Source organism: Xenopus tropicalis, chromosome 2, assembly GCF_000004195.4.
Source record: "Xenopus tropicalis strain Nigerian chromosome 2, UCB_Xtro_10.0, whole genome shotgun sequence".
NCBI classification, from domain to species: Eukaryota; Metazoa; Chordata; class Amphibia; order Anura; family Pipidae; genus Xenopus; species Xenopus tropicalis.
In genome coordinates this window covers 7,661,247-7,686,806 of record NC_030678.2, presented here as the reverse complement: position 1 = coordinate 7,686,806, position 25,560 = coordinate 7,661,247, and the positions used below count along the sequence as shown (strand labels likewise).

General features: G+C 46.1%; 1 protein-coding gene across 1 annotated transcript; it reads right to left on the bottom strand.

Moving 5' to 3' along the window:
• Positions 1 to 282: 282 nt before the first annotated feature.
• Positions 283 to 23,462, bottom strand: cd86 (T-lymphocyte activation antigen CD86). Its single transcript, XM_018091385.2, has 7 exons — positions 23,335 to 23,462; positions 15,271 to 15,325; positions 12,392 to 12,730; positions 10,715 to 11,020; positions 10,319 to 10,474; positions 7,452 to 7,515; positions 283 to 2,720 (listed from the first exon to the last, which is right to left on the bottom strand). Exons 2-7 carry the CDS (start codon positions 15,314 to 15,316, stop codon positions 2,672 to 2,674), a joined length of 960 nt encoding a protein of 319 aa, XP_017946874.1. The 5' UTR covers positions 15,317 to 15,325; positions 23,335 to 23,462; the 3' UTR covers positions 283 to 2,671.
• Between the last annotated feature and the right edge of the window lie 2,098 nt (positions 23,463 to 25,560).

Below are 25,560 nucleotides of genomic sequence, written 5' to 3'. Positions count from 1 at the left end.
TACTGGTCAGTTCTACTGAATTGGAAATAATGGCGGCATCTATTACTGGTCAGTTCTTCCGAATTGGAAATAATGGCGCCATCTATTACTGGTCAGTTCTACGGAATTGGAAATAATGGCAGCATCTATTACTGGTCAGTTCTACTGAATTGGAAATAATGGCAGCATCTATTACTGGTCAGTTCTACTGAATTGGAAATAATGGCAGCATCTATTACTGGTCAGTTCTACGGAATTGGAAATAATGGCAGCATCTATTACTGGTCAGTTCTACTGAATTGGAAATAATGGCGCCATCTATTACTGGTCAGTTCTACGGAATTGGAAATAATGGCAGCATCTATTACTGGTCAGTTCTACGGAATTGGAAATAATGGCGGCATCTGTTACTGGTCAGTTCTACTGAATTGGAAATAATGGCAGCATCTATTACTGGTCAGTTCTACTGAATTGGAAATAATGGCAGCATCTATTACTGGTCAGTTCTACGGAATTGGAAACAATGGCGGCATCTGTTACTGGTCAGTTCTACTGAATTGGAAATAATGGCGGCATCTATTACTGGTCAGTTCTACTGAATTGGAAATAATGGCGGCATCTATTACTGGTCAGTTCTTCCGAATTGGAAATAATGGCGCCATCTATTACTGGTGAGTTCTACGGAATTGGAGATAATGGCAGCATCTATTACTGGTCAGTTCTACTGAATTGGAAATAATGGCAGCATCTATTACTGGTCAGTTCTACTGAATTGGAAATAATGGCAGCATCTATTACTGGTCAGTTCTACTGAATTGGAGATAATGGCAGCATCTATTACTGGTCAGTTCTACTGAATTGGAAATAATGGCAGCATCTATTACTGGTCAGTTCTTTTGAATTGGAAACAATGGCGGCATCTATTACTGGTCAGTTCTTCCGAATTGGAAATAATGGCGCCATCTATTACTGGTCAGTTCTACTGAATTGGAGATAATGGCGCCATCTATTACTGGTCAGTTCTACGGAATTGGAAATAATGGCAGCATCTATTACTGGTCAGTTCTACTGAATTGGAAATAATGGCAGCATCTATTACTGGTCAGTTCTACTGAATTGGAGATAATGGCAGCATCTATTACTGGTCAGTTCTTTTGAATTGGAAACAATGGCGGCATCTATTACTGGTCAGTTCTTCCGAATTGGAAATAATGGCGCCATCTATTACTGGTCAGTTCTTCCGAATTGGAAATAATGGCGCCATCTATTACTGGTCAGTTCTTCTGGCCAGCCTGAAGGTTGGGGGACAATTTAAGACAAAGAAGGGCAGATTCTTCCGACGTTGCTCTATTTGGCAAAGAGTAACCACCAGTTGACTCTTTTCTACCCTAGAGGAACATCAACAGAAGTCGTTCTTCTTCTCCTCCTGACATAAAGGCCGAGGTCGAGCAGATGGGGCTGTTGTTTATTATATTAGAAGTGTAAAAATGAAATAGCTAATGTAATCAGAAGAGCACTAGGATAAATATTATTATATTCATTTGTTTCGAGGGTTTACCTTTACTATAACTAGAGCAATGATCATGGCACTACAGGGTCGTACCACCGAATTGCTCAAAATAAGTGGTTATAGTGATAAAGTGCACTATGCAATAGCGGTTATACAGACACAAAGTGAAAATTCATGGAGATTTTTTGGCTCCTATCAACTCAAACTTCAGAAGGCCACCAAGCTGAAGATAACTAATGGCCACCTACTGTCCCCTTATGTTATATAATAGGCAGCAAATTCAGTAGGTGCTTAAGGGTGATGGGTCCCTTAATCAAGAAAAAGTCGAAGAGGCAGAATGGACAGATCCCTTACAAACCCTTGATGGACTCCTTTGTGCAGTACCCTGGGGTTGGCTGATCCTTTCCATTTTTTTTTAATTTCCCTTTGTATTTGCAGAAGAAATAGCTTCTAAGAAGTTCTAAGTCAAGCTCAGGCCATCTGGCCACGTTCCCATGGACCTTACGTTGTATTATTATCCCCGTTATAGCATCTATACAGGTTTGTGATCACTGGAGTCAGGTAATAGTCCATATGCAGAGGAGAAGAATTATGAGTATACTTTCTGCCCTGGTTGAACCATTAATTACACTCCGGATTTTATAGATCACCACAAACGACTTTGAGAACCTGGTTATTACGTTTCTGGATAGTAAAAGTATAACGTGAGCAATGAGACATTCCAGCCATGTTCTGTAAGACATCTTCATGGTCCTCTTCAAGAAATGTTTCTTCACATCAGCTTCGGGTTTTACAGAGAGTCTGTGGTGCCCAATACAATGCTGTTGGTAATAGTTTTCTCTATGGCAACCGGGCCGAACCCACAGTCCTTCCAAATAAAAAAAAAGCCCTTGAAGCTTGATACCAAACGTTTCACAACCCTTTTTTAAATAGATCCTAACGATACTTTGTTTTCATCAAGCTGAAGTTTTCCGTTGGTTTGTTTTTTTTGGCACGATTTCGGTTCTCTGCTACAGGATACTTTGCAGTAGAAATACTATATATAAATTGGAGAAGAGCCTAGGGCAGCAACTTTCAGTTCCTGCAGAAGATATGGCTGGGGAGATATCCACGCTCTGGCAGGGTTGTTTCTGATACGCAGTCAGAACTTGGGAAACGCTAGAACTGTAGGTAGGGGGAGAATCAGGATCCGTTCCGTCGGCCTTCCTCAACGAGCTCCATTGCTTCATCCCTATTAAACATAAGATACAGTTGGATTATCCGGCATGTTTCATCCTTTGCTCTGTAAGGTGATACAGAGATTAAATAACATTGTTTTTGGTACAGGTTATGGGCAAAGGTTCAGGGGATTTTCCTGTTAAATTCAGGATTAAATAGGGAAATACCAACAAACAAATGAGCAGGTTTCAGGGGCCGTCCCTGCCGCTTGGTGCTTAGTACCGAGGATGCGCCAAGTCCCAGAAATGCCTGGACTTCTAGCACTTTTTGAAAGATCTGAATTCAGCTGAATGTTTAGTGGTTGGCCCAGGGGCAGACCCAGGAGTATAGGGGGCCCCGTAAGTCCCTAATTACCGAGCAATTTCAATATATTGTGATAGAATAGGGCAATGTAACAATATTTTGGGGGAACTAAATTGAATTTGCTGTGGGGCCCATTAACATCTAGTTACACCAGTGGGCTGGCCAAACCAAACCAAACTAGACTTGAACGTAACAACTTTTTGTTCACAAATGATGACATTTAGAGTCAGCGACCCCAGCAACCGGATGTAATTCCATTGTAATTTCTCATCGTGAGTCATTTCTGACCCTTTGCCATCTGAGATTCCAGCCCAGTTGCTAGGGTTAGTGGGATCTTAGCAACTAGAGGACAATGCACAGCTGTAGATCTGTATAAGTCAACCATGCAGAAGCAATGCATCTTGTTTTAGAATGCCACTTTAAATGTCTATCTTTAAGGTCATCTAACCAACTACAGAAGTGTTAACTTTGGGCAAATTTGCCCATGGGCAGTAACCCATAGCAACCAATCAGTGATTGGCTTTTTTCAGGCAGCTGCAGGTAGAACAATTAATGCAACAATTTGATTAGTTGCCATAGGTTACTGCCCATGGGCACATTTGCCCAGTGTTGATTTTCTATAGACTACATTACCACTGGCGGGTCAGAAACTGAACCCATGACTATCTTTCAGGGGTGCTCATACCCCACAAGGCTTCTGTGGTACTCAACATTTTCTTCCCAGCATTCACATATTACTTTTCTATTTAATGTTCTCTTTGTAATGGGCACCAAGTGCCTATTGCAGTCACCTGGTTTGGAACTTATGTCTTATTCCTATGTTCTTCATTAAGGGGAAACTCAGTTTTAACCAACAAGTGACAACAGAATTACTTTTCAAGACTTAGCCAGGGTTGGACTGGGGGGTGAAGGTACCTCCATCGACGCATCCCCTGCAGGGGCCCCCACCGCGCACCCCTAATTCACCCCCTCCATAGGCAGAGGGTGAATTTTTTGTTTGGGGAGGCTAAAAGAGGCCATACATAGGGGAACATAAACCCCCCAAAAATTAATAGATGTAAACTTTCTCAGAGCGGTCCTCTGACCGCTTTTTGAAGTTACATCCATTTTCTGTTTATATTTGTCCTTGAAATTTTTTGCAGTTTTATACAGTTTAACTTCTAACAATAGGCTTCAGCTTAACAGTTCTATATTAGACTCTTTTATAGTGAAGACACACGGAGCTACTAGTAGCAGCTACTTGTCGTGGCTACTAAAACAGGAGACAATGCTGATCATTTACTGATAACTGTCTCTACGTGTGTTTTAGCAGAGGCAATTCCCAGTGCTGTCTGTTTACTGGAGTTTAGTAGCTGTGAAAAAGTAGTTGTTAGTAGTGTGTCTTCAGCAACTATTTACCAGTCTAAAAATGAAAATATCTATAAAAATACAAAAAGATTGTTTAATGGAAAAATGCACAGAAAAGCACATTGGTATGTTTATTCTTTAATATCTACCTAACTAAATAGTTAATTACTGTGTAAATTGGTCATTCACATAACATGGATGATTTAAGGGGAACTTTACTAAAGTTAGTATTAGTAAAATTCTTTTTAAGCATCTTTCATTTGATCTATAGTTAATATTCTGGCTTTTTGTAGCCTGCAAGCAAAAATGCATTGTAGGGAATTTGATAAAAAATAAAATAAAAAACCCAACCAAATTGTGGCTGCTAGGTCAGTGCTTACTTTTCCATCACATGCGATTGGTTTCACTTAGGTTTGTTAAGTTTTAAGCATAAAAAAGTGGGAATAGCTTAATACCTGTCCCCTACTGTGTCACTGCCACCTTTCTTGCACTCGATCCTGCCCCAGCAGTTAGTGCCCCAGCAGTTAGTGCCCCAGCAGTTAGTGCCCCAGCAGTTAGTGCACCCCAGCAGTTAGTGCCCCAGCAGTTAGTGCACCTCAGCAGTTAGTGCCCCAGCAGTTAGTGCACCTCAGCAGTTAGTGCCCCAGCAGTTAGTGCCCCAGCAGTTAGTGCCCCAGCAGTTAGTGCACCTCAGCAGTTAGTGCCCCAGCAGTTAGTGCCCCAGCAGTTAGTGCACCTCAGCAGTTAGTGCCCCAGCAGTTAGTGCCCCAGCAGTTAGTGCACCTCAGCAGTTAGTGCCCCAGCAGTTAGTGCCCCAGCAGTTAGTGCACCTCAGCAGTTAGTGCCCCAGCAGTTAGTGCCCCAGCAGTTAGTGCACCTCAGCAGTTAGTGCCCCAGCAGTTAGTGCCCCAGCAGTTAGTGCCCCAGCAGTTAGTGCACCTCAGCAGTTAGTGCCCCAGCAGTTAGTGCACCTCAGCAGTTAGTGCCCCAGCAGTTAGTGCACCTCAGCAGTTAGTGCCCCAGCAGTTAGTGCCCCAGCAGTTAGTGCACCTCAGCAGTTAGTGCCCCAGCAGTTAGTGCACCTCAGCAGTTAGTGCCCCAGCAGTTAGTGCCCCAGCAGTTAGTGCCCCAGCAGTTAGTGCACCTCAGCAGTTAGTGCACCTCAGCAGTTAGTGCCCCAGCAGTTAGTGCACCTCAGCAGTTAGTGCCCCAGCAGTTAGTGCCCCAGCAGTTAGTGCACCTCAGCAGTTAGTGCCCCAGCAGTTAGTTCCCCAGCAGTTAGTGCCCCAGCAGTTAGTGCACCTCAGCAGTTAGTGCCCCAGCAGTTAGTGCCCCAGCAGTTAGTGCGCCCCAGCAGTTAGTGCACCCCAGCAGTTAGTGCCCCAGCAGTTAGTGCCCCAGCAGTTAGTGCCCCAGCAGTTAGTGCACCTCAGCAGTTAGTGCCCCAGCAGTTAGTGCCCCAGCAGTTAGTGCCCCAGCAGTTAGTGCACCTCAGCAGTTAGTGCCCCAGCAGTTAGTGCACCTCAGCAGTTAGTGCCCCAGCAGTTAGTGCCCCAGCAGTTAGTGCACCTCAGCAGTTAGTGCCCCAGCAGTTAGTGCACCTCAGCAGTTAGTGCCCCAGCAGTTAGTGCACCTCAGCAGTTAGTGCACCTCAGCAGTTAGTGCCCCAGCAGTTAGTGCCCCAGCAGTTAGTGCCCCAGCAGTTAGTGCCCCAGCAGTTAGTGCACCTCAGCAGTTAGTGCCCCAGCAGTTAGTGCACCTCAGCAGTTAGTGCCCCAGCAGTTAGTGCACCTCAGCAGTTAGTGCCCCAGCAGTTAGTGCACCTCAGCAGTTAGTGCCCCAGCAGTTAGTGCACCTCAGCAGTTAGTGCCCCAGCAGTTAGTGCACCTCAGCAGTTAGTGCACCTCAGCAGTTAGTGCCCCAGCAGTTAGTGCCCCAGCAGTTAGTGCACCTCAGCAGTTAGTGCCCCAGCAGTTAGTGCCCCAGCAGTTAGTGCCCCAGCAGTTAGTGCACCTCAGCAGTTAGTGCACCTCAGCAGTTAGTGCACCTCAGCAGTTAGTGCCCCAGCAGTTAGTGCACCTCAGCAGTTAGTGCCCCAGCAGTTAGTGCACCTCAGCAGTTAGTGCCCCAGCAGTTAGTGCACCTCAGCAGTTAGTGCCCCAGCAGTTAGTGCACCTCAGCAGTTAGTGCCCCAGCAGTTAGTGCACCTCAGCAGTTAGTGCCCCAGCAGTTAGTGCCCCAGCAGTTAGTGCCCCAGCAGTTAGTGCCCCAGCAGTTAGTGCACCTCAGCAGTTAGTGCCCCAGCAGTTAGTGCCCCAGCAGTTAGTGCCCCAGCAGTTAGTGCCCCAGCAGTTAGTGCACCTCAGCAGTTAGTGCACCTCAGCAGTTAGTGCACCTCAGCAGTTAGTGCACCTCAGCAGTTAGTGCCCCAGCAGTTAGTGCACCTCAGCAGTTAGTGCCCCAGCAGTTAGTGCACCTCAGCAGTTAGTGCCCCAGCAGTTAGTGCCCCAGCAGTTAGTGCACCTCAGCAGTTAGTGCCCCAGCAGTTAGTGCACCTCAGCAGTTAGTGCCCCAGCAGTTAGTGCACCTCAGCAGTTAGTGCCCCAGCAGTTAGTGCACCTCAGCAGTTAGTGCCCCAGCAGTTAGTGCACCTCAGCAGTTAGTGCCCCAGCAGTTAGTGCACCTCAGCAGTTAGTGCCCCAGCAGTTAGTGCCCCAGCAGTTAGTGCACCTCAGCAGTTAGTGCCCCAGCAGTTAGTGCCCCAGCAGTTAGTGCACCTCAGCAGTTAGTGCCCCAGCAGTTAGTGCCCCAGCAGTTAGTGCCCCAGCAGTTAGTGCCCCAGCAGTTAGTGCCCCAGCAGTTAGTGACGTCACCTCTTTACCGGCTTCTAAACGTTACGCGTCTTCGGCCTGCCTCACTTTCCCTTCCATGTAAAATGCATCAGGGGAGGACATCACTGGCCAGGGGCAGCAGCAACAGGGTCGGGTCTGAGCCACTGGGGCCCACCGGGTATTTTCCCGGCGGCCCAGTCCTACCCTGGACTTATCCAAGGATAAATATGAAGCATTATTGTTATTACTTAGGGAATACTTACTGTTGTGGGGCTTCCTCTGTGTTCTCCTCAGCCTGTCGTACAGGAATATGTCCCTTACAGGCATCTGTACATAAAACAGATACGTGGGTTATAATAATACAAACCCCATTTTACATTTTTCAGGGGACCACAAAAACGGACACATTTTTAGACAATCTCTAAGGACAGGGATACTATATAGTGGGCCACCGGTTAGTGGAAGCTGGGGGCTGGCTGTGGTTCTATAACAGCCGGGGAGCTGGCTGCGGTTCTGTAACAGCCGGGGGGGCTGGCTGCGGTTCTGTAACAGCCGGGGGGGCTGGCTGCGGTTCTGTAACAGCCGGGGGGCTGGCTGCGGTTCTGTAACAGCCGGGGGGCTGGCTGCGGTTCTGTAACAGCCGGGGGGGCTGGCTGCGGTTCTGTAACAGCCAGGGGGGCTGGCTGCGGTTCTGTAACAGCCGGGGGGCTGGCTGCGGTTCTGTAACAGCCGGGGGGGCTGGCTGCGGTTCTGTAACAGCCGGGGGGCTGGCTGCGGTTCTGTAACAGCCGGGGGGGCTGGCTGCGGTTCTGTAACAGCCGGGGGGGCTGGCTGCGGTTCTGTAACAGCCGGGGGGGCTGGCTGCGGTTCTGTAACAGCCGGGGGGGCTGGCTGCGGTTCTGTAACAGCCGGGGGGCTGGCTGCGGTTCTGTAACAGCCGGGGGGCTGGCTGCGGTTCTGTAACAGCCGGGGGGGCTGGCTGCGGTTCTGTAACAGCCGGGGGGCTGGCTGCGGTTTTGTAACAGCCGGGGGGGCTGGCTGCGGTTCTGTAACAGCCGGGGGGGCTGGCTGCGGTTCTGTAACAGCCGGGGGGGCTGGCTGCGGTTCTGTAACAGCCGGGGGGGCTGGCTGCGGTCCTGTAACAGCCGGGGGGCTGGCTGCGGTTCTATAACAGCCGGAGGGCTGCCTGTCCTATGTCTATAGTTCCACACTGATTACAGTCAGGAATTCTTAGTGCTAATCTATAGCAGATCTGGAGGCCACAAGCTCCGGCAGCCTATGGAATTCCCCGTACTTCCCTCTACATACGAGAGATCGGTTGTGTTTTACTCGGCTCAAAGGTTCACACTTTATGAAGCAGGAATTAAAACAGACTGAACTTCTTCTTTTGAAAATAAACTTGGAGAAAAGCAACCGGCCTCAGTTCCTGTAATGATACGCAATGCTCTGTGGGGCTGCAGATGCCTTTTTTGGCTTCCTCCGGCAGAAGAAGGCAACGTTGCTGTTGCACTAAGGTGACCCTTCTCATACAGTATAGGGTGTTGTGTTGTGAAACCACTCCGAATGGGAGCCAGCTTCTCTCAAACAGGTTTTCTGGACTACAAATGGGCAGATATAGAAGCCACAGTGGACTCTAGATGCTCAGCACCAGCAAGTTACTCAACGTAGCTCTTGAGTTACTCACACACAGGCTTTACCAACTACTGTGGAATTTGTCTTTTGATCAACACTTTCACCATTGGTCTAAACATCTGACTTCCTAATCCCATCTAATACATAAACCCCATTCATAAACTCTTCACAAGAGCCACCTACCCAAGGCTTCTTCTGCATCCTCCTGCTTTGCTTTAGGGTCATCCAAATGAAAAAATATAACTCGACTCTTCAACACAAGGAGTCACATGCTTCTTCTACACCGGGGTCCCTAACCTTTCTTACTCGTGAGCCACAGTCAAATGTAACAAGACTTGAGGAGCAACACAAGCACCATAAAAGTTCATGGAGGAGCCAAATAAGGGCTGTGATTGGCTATTAGGCAGCCTCTATGCACACTATCAGCTTACAGGGGGCTTTATTTATATTATTTATATAATCTTGTTTTTATTCAACCAAAACTTGCCCCGAAAAGTCAGGAATTCAAAAATAACTCCCTGGTTTGGGGGCACTGAGAGCAACATCCAAGGGGTTGGGGAGCAACATGTTGCCCCCGAGTCACTGGTTGGGGATCACTGTTCTACACCCTCCTTCTTTGCTTTAGGGTCATCCAAATGAAAAATAATACTCGACTCCTCAACACAAGGGGGCTGATTTACTAACCCACGAATCCGACCCGAATTGGAAAAGTTCCGACTTGAAAACGAACATTTTGCGACTTTTTCGTATGTTTTGCGATTTTTTCGGCGTCTTTACGAATTTTTCGTTACCAATGCGATTTTTGCGTAAAAACGCGAGTTTTTCGTAGCCTTTACGAAAGTTGCGTAAAATCTTGCGATTTTTCCGTAGCGTTAAAACTTACGTGAAAAGTTGCGCCTTTTTCGTAGCGTTAAAACTTAAAAGGTGCGAAGTTTCGCGTAAGTTTTAACGCTACGAAAAATCGCAAGATTTTACGCAACTTTCGTAATGGCTACGAAAAACTCGCGTTTTTACGCAAAAATCGTATTGGTAACGAAAAATTCGTAAAGACGCCGAAAAAATCGCAAAAAATACGAAAAAATCGCAAAATACCGATCTTTACGAAAAAAACGCAATCGGACTCATTTCGACCCGTTCGTGGGTTAGTAAATCAGCCCCATGGAGTCACATGACACCTACTGTACATCCCTAACGGGACCATCCTAGCTTCTCCTATCATCTTCTATCTCCATGGAAACTCCATCCTGGCACAAATATTCCATCCCACACACTGAATGTGAAATTAAATCACGTTCATGGGGGGTTATGTAGTAAGAAGAGGTGATTTTGACCCTCTTATGGGTCTTGGGCAGGATATCATTTACCAGGGGCACTGTGTTGACCAGGCTCAACCTGTGGAACAGCCTAAACAGACTTGATATACATTGATATACATTTTACGTTTACCTACATTTGATGGAACCTGAACTCCAGTTACATTGATATGAACACCTCTTACCTGTGCAACAGGGTCTCTTTCTCTTTTTCTTCAGAAACATCATGAGTATGGTCACTAGTAAGATCAGCAGAACCAATCCGGAGGCGATGCACAGAGAGACTTTCATAACAGGTGGGGTGACTACAGGTGGGACGGTCGAAGAAATGTTTTCTGGATCTGAATGAGGAAAGGACAATGTTTGTTTATAGAGCAACCATATTCCAGTTTTTAGGTCCTAGTAATAACAAAATGGCCTGCTTTTCAACATATGCTTTGTGTCTACACAAACATTCCACCACCCCATTGCTGGTTGGACATAGACAAATATGGATTGTACTTGAAAACCATACAACTAGTCTTAATGAACTGGGTTTTGTTTTCCAAACCAACCCCTGGACTGGATTATTGGCTACCTACCTACTATAATACTGAACTCATAGGTATCTGTGGTCTGACCCCCCTTGAGGATCAAGCAGGAGATGGTGGTGTTTCCCTCTACCATGACAGACAAACTGCTGGAAATGTTGTACAACTTGGTCTCCACATCTTCGGAAATACTGAAATTCTCCTTCATTGTAAAGGTTCCGCTGCTGTTCACCACTCTCCACATCAGTCCGCTCGGCTTCGGATAGCCACCCGCTAAAGAACATTCCAGTGTTTTGTCTTCTCCTCGTGTCGTGTTGTGTGTTGGAGAGGAATGGGATTCAGTAGGAGAAAAATGAGCTGGAAAATAGAAAAATAAAGTTTTATAGTTCAAACTATTACACAAGGTATGCCTGCTATAATTACACTAAAAATTCAGAAATGTATTGGCCCTCCTCCATGATCTGTGGGATTAGGCTGAATCCACCCCCCCCATACAACAGCCAATCAGCAGAACAATCGGAAGGGAGCAAGATAGCAGCTCCCAGTAGGTATCAGAATAGCACTCAATAGTAAGAAATCCAAGTCCGGCTTGGGACTCCTCCAGTTACATGGGAGTAGGAGAAACAATAGGTTAGCTGAAAGCAGTTCTAATGTGTAGCGCTGGCTGAAAGCTCAGACTCAGGCACACTTTACTGCTGCGCTGCAAGTTGGAGTGATATCCCCCCCCCCTCACCCCCAGCAGCCAATCAGCAGAACAATGGGAAGGGAGCAAGATAGCAGCTCCCAGTAGGTATCAGAATAGCACTCAATAGTAAGAAATCCAAGTCCGGCTTGGGACTCCTCCAGTTACATGGGAGTAGGAGAAACAATAGGTTAGCTGAAAGCAGTTCTAATGTGTAGCGCTGGCTGAAAGCTCAGACTCAGGCACACTTTACTGCTGCGCTGCAAGTTGGAGTGATATCCCCCCCCCTCACCCCCAGCAGCCAATCAGCAGAACAATGGGAAGGGAGCAAGATAGCAGCTCCCAGTAGGTATCAGAATAGCACTCAATAGTAAGAAATCCAAGTCCGGCTTGGGACTCCTCCAGTTACATGGGAGTAGGAGAAACAATGGGTTAGCTGAAAGCAGTTCTAATGTGTAGCGCTGGCTGAAAGCTCAGACTCAGGCACAAGGCACTGAGATGGCGCCTACACACCAATATTACAGCTACAAATACATTTGTTGGTACAAGAATAAAAGGTTAAATGGCAGAGGGAATTATTTGCTGTGTAACAGTGTCATTTAGAGATAAAAAGTGCCCCATAAATATCATGGCAGTATCGTTTATGGATTTGAATTCAAATGATTGGCCAAACCAAATCCAATGCACATGACTCAAATGCAGTTATGAGATCACTTCAGATGTAGGGAATCAATGGCGGCATTGTTGTCCAATTTCCAAATTAACGCCTTGGGGTAACCTGAATTTACCCCCGGTCCAGGCTGCCAGTAATTCCTGGGTTCCCCTTTGCATCCATTACACCCAATACATCAGAGCAGGCTGGGCAGGCGCATTGCTTTGAATAACCCATAGCCACCAATCAGCCGGCTGTATTTATTGTCAAAGCAAATATCTGACTGGTTGCTATTGGTAACTAGGCCTGGGGCAATTTTTGTTTCCTTGCTATTACTTAACCCCTTAATGATGTTATTCTGGTTCTAATATAAACAGTAAAGCAGATGACTTACCTCTGACTTTAAGGCGGAACACACATATATGGGCATGTTCCCGCCACGGAGTCTTTTTTATAATGTAGTTACTATACTCTCCTTCATCCTCAACGGTAACGTTGTGCAGGTACAGGTCCCAGTTTTCTTTCAGCGCAATGCGGTTTTTGTATTTGTCCTTAACGTGCTGTAAATCCGGAACCCCATCATCTACATTAAATATGGTTTCGACTTCATTTTGCCAGTAAAACGATGGCTTCTGCAGGCTCAGGTTTGTAGAGGGGGAACACTTCAGTCCGGCAGTCCCACCATAAAGGGCTTCCCCACTCTCCATGCTCCTTGGTGCATCCTTTGCCCAAGCTGGAAGAAAGAAAATGAAGGTTATGCCATTGATTTTGGGCCACATTTTTCCCCAACGATAGCACGAAGAACCCATTGCTCTCCTCCATTATGACTATTCGTTATCATGGGGTATCATGGTGCACCCAATACAGCCACCATTATGGGGTCTCTAGGTAGTTTGCTTCCGCAGTGGCATTTCTCACTACCAGCCCCTTTATCAAAATGAGAAAGCCCATTGCATTCCCTCATCCAATCAAGAGTGAGGACAGGGTCGGCCAAAGATAAACTTATACAAACTGTACCAGACGTACATGACCCCTGAACGTCTCCACCGTATTAATCCAAACTGGGGTAATCCCTGACCCAGGTGCGGGGAGGCCTCGGAACTTGGTGGCATGTAACATGGTCCTGCCCAAACATTCACAAGTACTGGCCCAGATCTTTTCTTTCCTATCTAAGGTAAAGGTTCTGACAATAGATCCCACCCCAGTAACCGAGAAAAGGGAATCATTTAACCATTAAATAAACCCAATAGGGCTGTTCTGCCCCCAATAAGGGGTAATTATATCTTAGTTGGGATCAAGTACAGGTACTGTTTTATTATTACAGAGAAAAGGGAATCATTTAACCATGAAATAAACCCAATAGGGCTGTTCTGCCCCAATAAGGGGTAATTATATCTTAGTTGGGATCAAGTACAGGTACTGTTTTATTATTACAGAGAAAAGGGAATCATTTAACCATGAAATAAACCCAATAGGGCTGTTCTGCCCCCAATAAGGGGTAATTATATCTTAGTTGGGATCAAGTACAGGTACTGTTTTATTATTACAGAGAAAAGGGAATCATTTAACCATGAAATAAACCCAATAGGGCTGTTCTGCCCCCAATAAGGGGTAATTATATCTTAGTTGGGATCAAGTACAGGTACTGTTTTATTATTACAGAGAAAAGGGAATCATTTAACCATGAAATAAACCCAATAGGGCTGTTCTGCCCCAATAAGGGGTAATTATATCTTAGTTGGGATCAAGTACAGGTACTGTTTTATTATTACAGAGAAAAGGGAATCATTTAACCATTAAATAAACCCAATAGGGCTGTTCTGCCCCAATAAGGGGTAATTATATCTTAGTTGGGATCAAGTACAGGTACTGTTTTATTACTACAGAGAAAAGGGAATCATTTTGAAAAATTAAAATTATTTGCTTATAATGGAGTCTATGGGAGACGGCCTTTCCGGAATTCGGAACTTTATGGATAACAGGTTTCCGGATAAGGGATCCCATACCTGTAGTAATATCTTAGTGGTTGTATATATAGATTATGTATGTGAGTGTATAGATAGGTAAGTATAGGGTGTGGGTGCTGGGTTTACTTGGAAGGGGTGACTTGATCAACCCTATGTAACTATGTAATTTTACCATTTTACAAAGCAACTTACATCGCCAGAGGATGCCAGGACTAGTTTATGGACATATGGCCTCTGTGGCTACTGAACCCAGACACTAATAGCCCGCATGTGCTATAATGGCAGAAACATTCCGACTGTGAACCGAAGTGACGAGTGAGTTATATTCGTTTAACCTCCCCTCCCTCTTTCTTTTTCTTCCCTTTTCTTCCTGCTCTTTGTTATAACATTTTCATTTCTATGTGTTAACTGGCAGGGCTGATCAGTCAGCAAGGTCTTACCTGTGCCACAAAGGTAATAACCCCTCACTGCCAAGGGGGCACATCAACAGGTAAAAGCCCCAGCATAGTTACACAAGTACTTATAAACTACTACAAAGGACACAATACAACAATATACTCAAAAACCACATGACACCACAGTGATCTAAAATCTCAGTGAGGGAATCACTATAAATCTTCATAGTCATTGTATTGTACAGCTTCCAAACCAAAATGGGTTAAACAGCCCCACACAACACAGAAACCCCTAATATCCCTATCCCTGTAATCTGTTCCTTCAAACAGTAGGAATAAATCCCATTTTATATGCTGAAATCCAGTGGAAAACTGTTCTTCTCTTTCTGCATCATTTGTAATCCTGGCAGGGGAGGAGGGACTAAAACACTGATGTTACAGATTGTAACAACTTCCCCACAGCTTACAGACAGCACACAGGAACTACATAACCCACAATGCATTGCACTGGGATGTTCCTTTTCTTTATTGGCATCACGTGTGCAGCAGGGAATTGTGGGATTGCGGGGAGGCAGGCTGAGGGACAGGCGACTACTGTTACATTTTATTTGAGTCACAAAGTAGTCAGCCAGATCAGCAGGGGAACAGGGGGTGGGGCTTAGGGAACAGGGGGCGGGGCTTAGGGAACTGTTCCAAACCATATTATTACATTAAACATCATGAAAAGGCTGAATACATTTTAAATTATGTATATTGCAAAGTTGCTGAGACTTTTCAAAAAGCTTAAGTTGGGTTTGGGTGGAGTTGCCCTTTAATTAGTAAGAAATAAGGAGGTATCTCAATTAAAAGCAGGAAATTGCAGTGTTTAGCTTTGCTTTACCTTTAAAACTAATCGTACCGTAGCCACTTACCTGCCAGAGGGATCAGATAAAGCAAAACGAGCCGCGTCATTATCATCACTGCACCCTGCGGGGAGAGACAGGCGCCAGTTAGGGGATATTAGTAGAACTTGATTAATGCTAAATATGTTTGTTTTCCCATTAGGAGACATCTCCCAATATAAACAGTAATAACTGCAAATGATATCCCTAAATCAAAAGGAACAGATACAGTAATGTACTGAGCTTACAGACCCCGATTCATTGTTATAAAGGAATAATCATTAAAGTGAATAACATTCAAATGCCATCAGTTAAAGGGGACATTCACCTTCCATAATCATTTGTATTCAATTTTATTTATTGCAGGGATTTTGTGATTGGTCACAGGGGTTGATTCACCTTTAGGTAAGTGTTTAGTATGTTATAGAATGCCCCATTGCTAGCAACTTTGCAATTGGTTTTTATTATTTACTTTTTATAGTTTTTCCAGCTTTTAAATGGGGGGTCACTGACCCCGGCAACTAAAAACTATTGCTCTTTGAGGCTACAATCGTATACAATCGTATAGTTATTGTTACTTTTTATTCCTTATCTTTCTATGCAAGCCCTCTCCTATTCATATTCCCAAATCTCCAAACCACTGCCTGGTTGCTAGGATAAACTACACCCTAGCAACCAGATAGCTGTTGACATGCCAAACCGGAGAGCTGCTGAACAAAATGCTAAATAACAAAACCATAAAAAAGAAAAAGACCAATTGCAAAGGCTCACATTACTGTATGCACTAAGCATTCCTTCTCTGTTTACCCAAAATATATTTTATCTTGTAAATTCCCATTCACAATACTGTGTTAAAAATAGTTGCTACGTCTCTAACCGGAAACGGGTCAGTATCAGTATCGGTATCGGTGCTGTATATAGTAGCGCTGCTCGTTATGATGCAACTTTCCCATAATAGGGTTTTATTATTCTCACTTACCCGTTATACAATAGGAGGAGGTTGCACAACAGGGAAAGAAGATTTTCTTTGCCTTTCTAATGCAGTCGTTTAAAGGGCACCTGTCACCGAAATTTGCACCCCCCCCCCCAGAGGAGGGGGCTAATAATAGGGGAAATAATAGTCTTTTTTTAAAGAATATAGACCCCCTACAGTGCTAGGCTGCCCATTAGGGTTGCCACCTTTCCTGCCTGGTAATTCGGGGCAGGGGGGCAGTAATTAAGGGTTATGTAATAGCGAGAGTGGTTCAGCGGCTTATCTGCCCCTGTATGGGGTCCTAGGGCAAAATGGCTGATTTAGAGCGCTAGCAACCTCACCTTAGTGGGCATAGCAACCTCCCCATATGAGCGGATCATATAGTGTATGGCCACCTTTACACATTCTCCAACCCATATCCATTGGATTAAATCATATTATAAGTGTACATTATTACTGTACTGGCCCCAGGATACTGGGGGGGGGCGGGGTCGGACTGGGCCACCGGGACACGGGAAAATACCCGGTGGGCCCCAGCGGCCCAGACCCAACGCTGTTGGCGCTTCCCCTGGCCGCCGATGTCCCCCCTGATACGTTTACATACGAGCATTCAGGGGAGGACGTCGGACGGGGGGGGGTTAGGGGTGCGTGGCGGGGGCCCCCGCAGGTGACACGTACCTTGGGGGTGTGGGGTCCCCGGGGTGGGAGCCCAGTGGGCCCTGCACCCCCCAGTCCGACCCTGGGGGGGTTCTATATTTTCTAGCAATAAAGGAACACAGAGTGTTTCCATTGGCAACAGAAGACAGTTGTTTCCTTAGGGCAAAGACACACAGAGCTACTTAGTAGCAGCTACTTGTCACAGCTACTAAACACCAGAAAATCCCCTGCCATAGACAATACTGAGAATTGCCTCTGCTAAACACACGTAGAGACAGTTAATGATCAGCATTGTCTGTTTCAGTAGCCGTGATGCCTAATTGGCGTGCCGCAAATCTAGAAATTTGGCTTCTACTTCTGATGTTTTTCAACTTTCAAACAGGGGTCACTGACCCCAGCAGTCCAAAATCTGTTGCTCTGTGAGGCTCAGGTTTTATTGTTATTGTTACTCTTTAGTAATTATTTTTCTATTCAAGTCCCTCTCCTATTCATTAACCAATCAATCATTCAAACCGCTCTCTGGTTACTAAGGTAATTTGAACCCTAGCAACCAGACAACTGCTGGAATTCCAAACGGGGGAGCTGCTGAACAAAGAGTTAAATAATTAAAAAAACACAATAGAAAATGAAGACCAATTGCAAATTGTCTCAGAATATTACTCTCTACATCATACTAAGAGTTAACTCAACCCCTTTAAGCCAGAGTCACCCCTCAGGTTATCACATTTATCTCTATGGATGGGGGGGGAGTCGGTGGTCCCAGACTACTGATATCCTTTATCTAAACGCATGTGTTTGATATCTGCTCAGCAAACAGAAGGTTAATGCCCTTTGTCCCGGCAGTGATGTTTGTATATCTCTTGTGTTACAGGCCTGAAGATTATCGTTGCTATGGCCCCTTAGTCCTTAGTTACAGTTGGACACATGACATCACCTACTGAACCATTTATTTTTAGACACTCCGTAATATTTCCCTGATTACATTGGCAAGGTCAGTGGGAAATTCCAGCACATTGTGGCACTGCAGTGGGTCGGGCTATACTGGCAGATAGAAATGTGACGGGCAAAAGCCCCCATATCCACCCACGTGCCATTGCCTTAAAGGTACAGAGCACAAAGATACAGTAAGTAATAATAATGCAGACAAATACTGCACTTGTGCCACTGAGCCACTGGGCAGGGGTATCTGGGCAAGGGTATCTGGGCAGGGGTATCTGGGCAGGGGTATGTGGGTAGAGGTTCCGCAGTTGATTACAGAGAAGGAGGATTTTCCCAGCAGCCTTCAACTCCTGGCTGGAAGCCTGAAATCTGCCCCATGTCTGTACTAGTCAGGAGCTGATCCAGAGCCAAAGCTATTCGCTGATTTGCTCTTATGGGTAGTATTTGTATATACTAACCCCCCCACAGGCAATTTCTGATGGTTGGGGAGAGCTCTGGCCGCTCAGGGACAGGCCCCCCGTTGGGAATATCCAAGTGGTAGTTTCCAAATGACATAAGGGGGATCATGGGTAAGGGGGTGTGTCCCTGCCATAGAGGAATTATGGCCAAATTTGGCAGTTTTATTAGATTTTAACACTTAAGAAAAGTCAGTTCTGCAATGGAATCCCAAATATGGTTCCCGAGAAACAGTTGGCAGTGGAAGGGTTAAGCTGTAGACATGATTTCTCTTAAAGGTACACTAGCATAATCATCATCAGGGTTGGACTGGGGGTGCTGGTTCCACCAGGGCTACCGCCCCCTGGTGTCCCCGCAGTGTTCCCCACAACCCCCACAGGGGCTCCCACAGCGCCCCCCTAACCCCCTGCTATCCTCCTGCAATGCGTATGGGGAGGGACACCGGTGTCCAGGGGAGCAGCGACAGGGATCGGGTCTGGGCCACCAGGGCCCACCAGGGTCAGGGCCCAACAGCAGCCCAGTCTGACCCTGATCGTCATCATAAAAGGCTTTATTTGTACCTGGAAATAATGTGTGGGGTCGGGAGATTTGGTGGTCAAAAAAGTCACGTTTTGCAAATATTTGGCCGTTTTGCAAATTTTTCCTATGTTCCGCAGAACAGGACAGATTCGCTCATCACTAATGAAGTTTGTACGGGTGCTGTCACCCATAGCAACCAATCAGCAAATAACAGCAGGTAAGAAAATGGCGCAATTGTTTGTTTTTTTAACCAACTATACAACAGCCGTTAGGCACTATTTTCCCCATTTTACTCTACTGGCGCCTGGAAACTGGGAATCCTGTGCAAGTAGGGCAACATGATCCTATGTAAGGGGCAGAATCGGGCTACAAAGGCCCGGGCCTAGGGGGGTACAAGTTTAGGGGCAGCATGCCGCCCCACTGCACCAAAATTTTGCCCCCATACGGAGCAATGGGGACCTCTCCTCACTGCTCTTTATGAGTTTATATGTGCGCAGGGGGGGGATCCAAATGCTCATGCGCGGGGAGAGGGGGTGGCGAATGGGGGCAGCCTTAGGGTGCCCGGATAAGAAATCCAGCGCTGGGTAGAATTAAGCAGGGTGCCATTCAACTTAAAATTCAAGTAATGACCGATAGGTGCCCTGTATTTCCCTGTGTCTGCCAGTGGGTACATGCAGGAATCCGGCAGCCGTGCCAGCAAGTGCCCCTAGAGTGACTCCCCCAGGGAATGATGCAGACAGGAACGCTGAGCCGGCAGTCTCTATTGCTGCCCATAGGTCTGCACTGGTAATGGGCCCATACACGGGTCCTTCAGACCAATTGGGCACCTTATCTGCCTGTGTATGGGATCACGGGCCTCACTGACTAATTTCTGCACAAACAAATTGGCAGAATTTTATCGGGCACCTTTTGATTTTCCCATTGGATTGATGTACTCGCTCCAATGGCTCCTATACCCCACATTGTAATTGGCCCTGCCCTATGCCCAAACGACTGAATTAGCCCAATATCAGCCGCCCGAGCTGGGCATGTCGGAAGAAAGATCCGCTCGTTTGGCAACCGTGCCGAGTGTATGGCCACCTGGGGAGACTGTGCCACAGACAGCGCTAGGATATCACAGAGTTACAGACCCAGCGAAAAACCGACTGCTGCTTCATTGTTTCAGGAGTCAGAACCAAAAGCTATAAACAGGCAGGCAGATACTGATATCAGTAACAATTATATATTCAAATAACTTCAAAACCATAGAAATTGCGTAATGACTGGATATTGGGAAATTGCTTAGAATTATTCTTTCATTAGGCAAAAAAGCTATTTTTAGGTTGAGATCCTCTTAATACAGAAATACTGGTACTATATGCAGATAGGAATAAAAGTATTTTAGTTATTGGGAGGGAAGGAAGGCAAGTAACTCCAACATGTGGCCTCCATATCCCTCCCTCCTGACTGACCGGCACAACCATGCCCCTATGTCTATTAGCCCTATACACAGTACATAGCCATATACACAGTACATAGCCCAATATATAAAGTACGTAGCCCTATATATATACACAGTACATAGCCCTATATATACACAGTACATAGCCCTATATACACAGTACATAGCCCTATATACACAGTATGTAGCCCTATATACACAGTACATAGCCCTATATACACAGTACATAGCCCTATATATACAGTACGTAGCCCTATATATACAGTACATAGCCCTATATACACAGTACATAGCCCTATATATACAGTACGTAGCCCTATATATACAGTACATAGCCCTATATACACAGTACATAGCCCTATATACACAGTACGTAGCCCTATATACACAGTACATAGCCCTATATACACAGTATGTAGCCCTATATACACAGTACATAGCCCTATATATACAGTACATAGCCCTATATACACAGTACGTAGCCCTATATACACAGTATGTAGCCCTATATATACAGTACATAGCCCTATATACACAGTACATAAGGAAGATCCCCATGTTACATAGTGAGTTGTTTACTACATTGTATTTAGTGGGGTGCTGACCTACCTTCCCCCTGGACTGACCAAGCTGCACCCTAATAGGAGGCAGGGGGTGCACCCGAATCACATGCACCTTTCTGTTCCTCAGTCCCCAGGTTGCCAGTCCCATTATACAGAATTCTCCAATAGGCAAACACTGACATCTCATGACTTTAAACAGCAAATAGTAGGTTCCACGTCTCCCCCAGCCGCCTCTGCTAAGGATCCTCGGGGAGTAAAGACTATGTGAGCAATACAAGTCACTGGGGGATAAAACCTGCTTTGTATGGTCATCATGGGGTACAATAGGGGATTTATTATTGTTCATTTATTAAGTCCTAAAACCCTTTGACTTCCCATTCATATGAATAGGAAATATGCTGCCTGTGCTCAAGAATTCAGCCCCCACCTGGGCCTTGGGCCTAAGGGTAATGTTGGCACATTGATGGTGCAGCTGCTGTGCCAGGGCCCTTGGGCTGCTGGGAATTCAGCGTTTAACAGGACCGTATATTACATATATTATATGTATATATATATATATATCTATATATAGGAACTCAAGGGCCTGTGCCTAGGACGGCATCCATGGGGGGGGATGCTTGGGTGCCTATATAATTGATAATTATATACTACCTGGCTAAATCGAGAGGCGGAGCTGGGGGGGTTAGCATACCTCCCAACATTTCATTAAGAGAAAGAGGGACAAAAATACATGACGCTGGTAGTGTCATGTTTTGGCCACGCCTGCTTTGTGGCCACGCCCCACATGCCACACCCACTTTACATGCCCCAGATGTGCCAGTATAATCACTAAATAAAAAGAATAAAAGACATATTAACTTCAAAGGTGCCAGTATGGCTACATTAAATTGATAAAGGGCATATTAACCCCAGACATGCCAGTAAAATTAATAAATGAAACTGATAAGGGGCATATCAACTAGGGTTCCCATAGTGATCCACGACACTTGTGACGCCACTTCTGCCAGAAGTGACATTACGAGTAGAGGAAGTGACATCACACATACATCCACAACATAGGGGTACAGTTAGGTCCCATACCTACGGCAGCGCCGGACCAAAATACAGCCCTGACCTTAAATATTATTACATTTTATAAACATTAAAATTATAGTCTCATTAACATTTCACATCATTTTCACCAGCAATAGACTGGGCACCCCTTTCCAGACGTGGGGGTCCCTGAAATCTTGCATGCCCCCCCTTTTTTTTAGGTTTTCCACTAGCCACACCCACTAGCCAACTTCAAGCCACGCCTCTTGGTACTTTGTTAATAAAGGGATGATATTCCCCATTATTATTGTTATAATCTCGGCTCAGGCCCCGTATCACATAACCACCTGTCACACTAAATCCATCACTTGTTTCCTTTTCTTTGTACATAAAAAATTCCTTTCCTTCTCCCTGACGAGCATTTATTTGCATAGCCGCCTAATTACAGGTTCCATGAGCTCAGAGGAGGAAAGAAGCTCAGTAATTATATATATACAGTATATATTTAAAGGCCATGCCCTGCCGGGGGCTACTGCTCCTGTTATTAGTAAGCAAACAGGCAATTCGGGGTTAATTATTATTAGTATTACTATTAACATTTATTTATAAAGCGCCAACATATCCCGCAGCGCTGTACAATAAGTCTCATTATCCAAAGCCCTGATGGAAGTTCGTTATTGTTCCCCTTTTTTTCTTCCAATCTCAAATCACAATGCAAAATAACAAGTGCAATGATTAACTATAAACATGCCAGGGCAGCACTATGGCAGCTCCCGCTACTGTACATTAACACTGATATGAAGACCCAATGGGGTTGCAGTATAATCCATTGCCCTTGTGTATTACAGAGCGTGTGTATATTTGTATTACAGAAGCCTATATGCTACAAAGCCATAGGGGGAAGCCAGGGGTACGACACTGGGGCAGGAGGGGTAACTGGGGGGTAGAACATAGGGATAAGGCCGGCTACAGGGAGTGATTTTCTACCCTAGAGGGGGGGCAATAAAATATGGTTGGGGCTCCAGCTTCAACATTTTTAGAGTGTAAGCTCTTTTGGCCAGGGCTCTCTTTACCTCCTGTATCGGTTACTGATTGCTTTATATGTTACTCCTTGTAGATTGTAAGCTCTTTTGGGCAGAGCTCTCTTCCCCTCCTGTATCGGTTACTGATTGCTTTATATGTTACTCCTTGTAGAGTGTAAGCTCTTTTGGGCAGGGCTCCCTTCCCCTCTTGTATCGGTTACTGATTGCTTTATATGTTACTCTGTATGTCCAATGTATGTAACCCACTTATTGTACAGCGCTGCGGGATATGTTGGCGCTTTATAAATAAATGTTAATAATAATAATAATAATGTATAGAGTTATAATACAACAGGCAAATGCTAAGAATAACTGTCACTAATGCCCCCTCTGCAGCCACCCCTCTCCCCTCCTACCTACCCCCCAGTCTGTGTTACCCAGCTAACCCCCATGCACGTAATCACTGGATATAACCCCCTTCGCTGTACTTACTGTATTCCTGTGGGGGTAGATGTGCCTGGGGGTAACAGACAAGTCCGGCCGGGGCAGCGATGTTAGTGAAACTGAGAGCCGGGAGATTTGGCTCCTGAGTTTTGTAAGGAAAATCCTGAGTGAGTGGAGGAAGTGGCAGTGAGTGAGTGACATTTAGTGAGCGTGGGAGGAGGAGGTTCCTCTTTATTAACCGTGAATTCCCCAGGCCCAGCCGTGCTGTCTCCCTCTATGGGACGTGCTGGTACCGAGCTGTTAAAGGGGAACTAAGCATTCAAATATATTTTTAGAATTGATCCAAAATTGAGAAATCAATAAATGGCCGCACCTTTATTGCTCACTGCCCTAATGAAGCCATCGGGTTGGAGAAGTGGGTGGGACACAAGGATTTGCCACCCCACCCCATTAATATATTTTAATTCCATATCCTACATGGTAATGATTAATTATGATGGATGGCTGCATAGAAATCAGTGCAGGCTGCAGGTTATATCTCCACTGAATGCCCGTTAGCCTTGTATAATATGGACTGGGATTCTTAAGTGTGTCAGGTGGGAACCTCATTAGTGGGTCGGAACCAGGGGTGTGTCCAAAAAGGGCAGGGAGCCTGTGATTCAAAATGTGGGTGGGACTAAGACACTCAGGACTAGAATATACTGATGGCAGCTTACAGGGGGAGGGGTCACGAATCTGTAACTCAAGCAGTGGGTGGGACTAAAACCCTGATGGCAGCTTACAGGGATGGTACCAGGAGTCTATGACTCAAGCAGTGGGTGGGGTTAAACCCCCTGATGGCAGCTTCAGGGGGAGGGGTCACAAATCTATTATCAAGCAGTAGGTGGGACTAAAACCCCCTGATGGCAGTTTACAGGGATGGTACCAGGAGTCTGTGACTCAAGCAGTGGGTGGGGTTAAACCCCCTGATGGCAGTTTACAGGGGGTGGGGTCATGAATCAATTATCAAGCAGTAGGTGGGACTAAAACCCCCTGATGGCAGTTTACAGGGATGGTACCAGGAGTCTGTGACCCTAATGGCAGCTTACAGGGGGAGGGAAAGGAGGAAGAAGGCAGCAGGTATTTAATGTATAGATAGTGTATGCTAAAAAGTAAATGTTTTAAATGTACTTTCCTGGGCAAAATCTAAAAAATATTATAAGGTTTCATTCTTCTCTAATGCCCGTCATCTGCCCACTTTGCGCCAACCATGCAGCCCCCCCCCCCATCCCCTGAGAGCAGGGAAATCCTATAAATATCAGTATCTGTGTATCTCACAGTATAGGTATCACAGTAATATATCTGTGTAAATAATCACATTTCCCACTTCCCCCCCTGCTGTGCCAATGAGATGAGCCCTTCCGCTGAGAGGCGTCGCCAAAATGTAGGAACGGCCAATCAGGAAAGTCTGTTTTATTGACCTTTTCAATGTATTTCTGCAGAAAGGGAGGGGAGGGTAATTTTAGGCATTACAGTGACACGGCTCTTCCAGCTTAGTGCCCCATATCAAGGGCAAAGGGGGGGGGGCAGAGTTGCCTGACCCTGGCCTAGAAGAACTGGATTTCACCCCTGTAGGGTATTTCCCTGCCAACCCACTTATCTTTTTGTTCGGGGCAATCAATGTATCCATCAGAACCCTCCATAGCAACCCCACACTTCGTACATGATGCCTTTACTGCTCAGATGGTCCCCTAGCTATTCCTGAACCAGAACCAGCAGCACCCATACACGTTCCATTCCTGATAACTAATCTGCACCCTATGTGGATAGGGGAGGGGGAGCCGGGGCAGTGCTGTACCTATGGGGATAGGGGAGGGGGAGCCGGGGCAGTGCTGTACCTATGGGGATAGGGGAGGGGGAGCCGGGGCAGTGCTGTACCTATGGGGATAGGGGAGGGGGAGCCGGGGCAGTGCTGTACCTATGGGGATAGGGGAGGGGGAGCCGGGGCAGTGCTGTACCTATGGGGATAGGGGAGGGGGAGCCGGGGCAGTGCTGTACCTATGGGGATAGGGGAGGGGGAGCCGGGGCAGTGCTGTACCTATGGGGATAGGGGAGGGGGAGCCGGGGCAGTGCTGTACCTATGGGGATAGGGGAGGGGGAGCCGGGGCAGTGCTGTACCCACGGGGCAACACAAGTCTCTGCGCTCTGTTTTGGGGATGCACAGGAGGGCAGGGCATAAGCGCAAAAAGCATGGCGGTTTGTGCCTTGCATAATGGCCTGCACTTGGTAAATGCC

Excerpts from the sequence above, each read along its gene's own strand:
- cd86 (XM_018091385.2), bottom strand. The coding sequence starts at position 15,316 with ATGATAATGACGCGGCTCGTTTTGCTTTATCTGATCCCTCTGGCAG. Across the intron at positions 12,731-15,270 it reads TTATCTGATCCCTCTGGCAG|CTTGGGCAAAGGATGCACCA; the intron begins GTAAGTGGCTAC and ends TCTTTCTTCCAG. Across the intron at positions 10,475-10,714 it reads TGAGTTCAGTATTATAGTAG|ATCCAGAAAACATTTCTTCG; the intron begins GTAGGTAGCCAA and ends TTCCTCATTCAG.